The 3,590-nt window shown below is 38.1% G+C and overlaps 1 protein-coding gene across 1 annotated transcript; it reads right to left on the bottom strand.

Annotated features, from left to right (window-relative positions):
* Positions 1-1,159: 1,159 nt before the first annotated feature.
* LOC127787167 (expansin-like B1) lies at positions 1,160-3,052 on the bottom strand. The gene is made up of 4 exons (XM_052315070.1): positions 2,785-3,052; positions 2,419-2,528; positions 1,890-2,198; positions 1,160-1,750 (listed from the first exon to the last, which is right to left on the bottom strand). The coding sequence occupies exons 1-4, from the start codon at positions 2,915-2,917 to the stop codon at positions 1,547-1,549; spliced, it is 756 nt and encodes a 251-aa protein (XP_052171030.1). The 5' UTR covers positions 2,918-3,052; the 3' UTR covers positions 1,160-1,546.
* Positions 3,053-3,590: the final 538 nt, after the last annotated feature.

Raw genomic sequence — 3,590 nt, 5'->3', positions numbered from 1 at the left:
TTTGCCCATGGATGATTATTTTCTGTTAGTTAAAGATATCAGACCTTTCTAAACAAGGAAGCTATGGATGCTGTTAGATCCCACCGCCAATGGCCTGAAGCTCGCCGTCTCTTCACTCCAACGACACTCCGTCTTCCTCAACCATCGCAGACCCACACCAGGTTTTTTGCACAACCACAGCCACAATCTCTCATATTCCGTCGTTGACTGCCAAAAACCATGCTCCATAACAAACCCCTTTCATCCCGAACACCGATCTCTCGCAAATCCCTCTCCCTTCACAGCTAATCGCCCAATCAATGGGTCTTACCCAACGTTTTCAACCAAACTTTAATCCTGTGTAAACTCTCCATTAGAACTGGCCCAACCTCGAATATCCCCAATCCGACGCTTCAACAGTTCCCTTCCACAGTTGTCCTCTTAATCCCAACCCCAATCCAGACTCATCACCAAGCTCTATCCGCAAAATGGTCTCTAATCATCCTAAGGAAAAAACTGATCCGCAAATACTCGTCAACAATGGAAACTTCATGACTTTGATTCCTTTGGCTCACAAAGACATTATCATTCCAGTGACAAGACAGTGGGGTCCAGGGATTTTGGAAGATGCATCCTCCAAGAGGCAAAAGACAAAAGTTAACTCAATAAGCCCCATTGCCATGCGATAGCGTTGGGTCCTTGTCAGTCTCAAGTCTCAAGCCCAGATGCATCCACAGCCTTTACATGCTAATTTAAGTCTTTGCTTTGTTCTCTTTGACAATATTGGACTCTTTGTTGTTAAGGTCATGCTTATTTCGGCCTTTCCTTTTTCCAAACTTGCTTGTATCGTTATGTATATTCTTTTTGTTGATTTCGACTATAATATATGTGTCTATCCTCGGAAAAAAAGTAGTATTGGCAGAACATAAACCTTCCCCCAGTAATATTTGTTGTTAATTAAAAGACATTTTAGACCACCAGTCCTTGGTTGTTAGGGGGTATGGTGCTTCTTTATCTCCAAACAAATTAAAGAATATTACCTTTTGTTCATTTCTTTTGGATTCCAATCTTAATGCTTTCTTCACGCATTACTCATTTATCGCGCTTAATTTTCAAGATTCATCAGTTTTCCCTTACTTTTCTATACGACGATAAGAAGGACAAGTGAGATTTCCTCAGTGAACTTGTATTTGCTCAGAATTATTACTTATGGTCCAGTTCTTTATTATTGAGAAAGGGCACACATATCACAAGCTCTAGCTAGCAGAAAAGCTTGCGCGGTACAAGATGGAGCAAGCATTGGCTCTACTTATTACAACTGATATATAGGACACGACTGACAACTTAACAGTTATGTATGTAAATGTAGTAGACCTGGGATATATATATATAAAAAAATGCTATTTTACGTCATGACTTACATCTCAGCCTACATAATATAGTTAAAATATCTAAAATATTCTTTATCTAAGGCGGTGAAGCACTTATTTTTGTCATTTGTAATTTATTGTGTAGCCCAAACTGTAACTCAATGATGCTTAATAATATGGTTCATATATATATATATTTATGCAAGTTTAATGCGAGTTTCATAAGTAGTGCCAGGCACCCAATACCTAGGAATCACTCTAGCCAGGTTCACCCACTTTTGGCCTCGGCTCCCACTCCCTTGGATTCTCAACGTTAGCGCACATCTTGGTGGATTAGCCACGCCCCATATTGCTCCCGCACCATTGAGCTTTCCCATGTTCCTCCATAGCCGACCATCAGCCTGTGCCAAGAACAAAACATTATATAATATATATATGTTTGGTTTGGTTAATTTAGTTAAGGATTGCATGCACATACAAGACCTGCACTGGATGGATATATACCCATTTGGCTAAACTAGTTTAGTGAAGTGAACTTACTTGCAAAACTTGAACAGCTGTGATGTCACTTTTCCCGTCTTGGTATAAGACGACTATGGCTAGGTAATTTGGGTACCTGCTCCACTCATGGACCTTTACTGCCAGGTTGTGATTTGGGTAGCGGCACGAAACTCTCTTATACTCTATGGGAACAACACCGCAAGCAAATAGCTTGGAGGCCACTTTGGGATTAGCCATGGCCGCGTAGGCGTGCTTGCTGAGTATGAAGTCTGTATTGTCTCCGCGATTGCCTGTCGCCACCACCTTCACTCCACCTGAATTGCAAAGATGTGGGATCTTGCACCTCACCTGTTATATATGTATACATGTTTTGAAAAACATGCAAATTCCATTATTTTACAGGAAAGTGAGAGAAGCAAAGAAGCCCCTTATTTTCTGTACTCAATGATACAAGCTCTTTTCCACTAGGGTTGAGGCATATAAGTGTCTTGATAACCCATGCTTGTATATATTTTGTTCTCTTAACAACGTTTGAATTAAATTAGATTTTTGAAAGTGCATTTACTACCGCATAGCAAGCCCCACAGCCAGTTCCATTCCTTAAAAGCTTATTTGAGACTGCTCCCGCATTGCCACCGTAGACAGTTCTTCCATATTCACCATACCCACAAGCTCCATCTAAAATAAAAAACCTTAATTAATTCAACGGTTCAACCCCTTTGAAATAATTCACACTACTCATATAATTATAGTGAACATTACCAACTAGGGATGCATGATCGATCTATAATAAAAATGGGGGTGTTTTAGACAATTCTCTAAAAATGGTTCAGAGGACCGTTAAATAGAAAAAGTTTTTCCAAACTTGCTTGATTTTGAAATTGAGGAACAGTTTCACAACTATAATTAATGATTCAGAATGGATACTACTTACTTGGAGTGCCCAGGCCATCAGGAGTATTATAGTAAGTTGCTTTAGAGCCCCCATGGCTATCTTTGGTGTAACAAAGTGCAGGCAGGAGAGCCATCATATAGAGGAGAAAGTAGCTTTTCGGTGCAGAACCCATTCCTTACGAAGTATAAATTCTCAAGAAAGCTGAAATCTTAGAAGGTGAGATGCTTAAGCAGAAAGCTTTTGACGTGGGAAGTTCACATATGGAGCCCCATATTTATAGGTCAAAGAGGAGAGGAAGAACAGTGGGTTATTGCCTTCCAATGGGTTCTTGGAAACCTAGAAGGGGAAAGATAGTTTATATAATTTTTTATACAGTAAATATGATTTAAAAAGTGATTTTCTTATAAATATAAATAATTGTTTAGATATTAGAGAGGAAAAATGTCGTTCTCTATAGATATTATAAAAATATTATTTCCCAGCCCAAGTTAAGGCAAGTAGTTTGACAAATGCCCCAATCCAGCTACTGGTCTTCTATGACTATCAAATCAAAAGCCATGGGCTTTGATCTTATTTTCAGGGGTTGATAGATATATATAAATATTTGGGGTCAGAGAGCTAAATCCACGAGAATTATTAATGCATTAATTTGCTTGAGAACAGTTAGATAAATCTAAACTTGAGTTTATCGTTCTAGTGTGATTTTTTATTGTTCGTGTTCTTAATTTTAATAAAAAAATAAATCATAAATAAAATTTTTATCTTATTATAAGAATCAAATCCACGATTTATTAATATAAATCTCAATTTATCATAACTTAACTACTTAACATTTATCCTAAATG

Source organism: Diospyros lotus, chromosome 12, assembly GCF_014633365.1.
Source record: "Diospyros lotus cultivar Yz01 chromosome 12, ASM1463336v1, whole genome shotgun sequence".
NCBI classification, from domain to species: Eukaryota; Viridiplantae; Streptophyta; class Magnoliopsida; order Ericales; family Ebenaceae; genus Diospyros; species Diospyros lotus.
This window is presented reverse-complemented; position numbering and strand designations above follow the sequence as displayed.

Coding starts and splice junctions, on each gene's coding strand:
- LOC127787167 (XM_052315070.1), bottom strand. CDS start 2,917: ATGGGTTCTGCACCGAAAAGCTACTTTCTCCTCTATATGATGGCTCTC. Junction 2,199..2,418: donor GCTGTGGGGCTTGCTATGCG/GTAGTAAATGCA, acceptor CATATATAACAG/GTGAGGTGCAAGATCCCACA. Junction 1,751..1,889: donor CAGCTGTTCAAGTTTTGCAA/GTAAGTTCACTT, acceptor TTCTTGGCACAG/GCTGATGGTCGGCTATGGAG.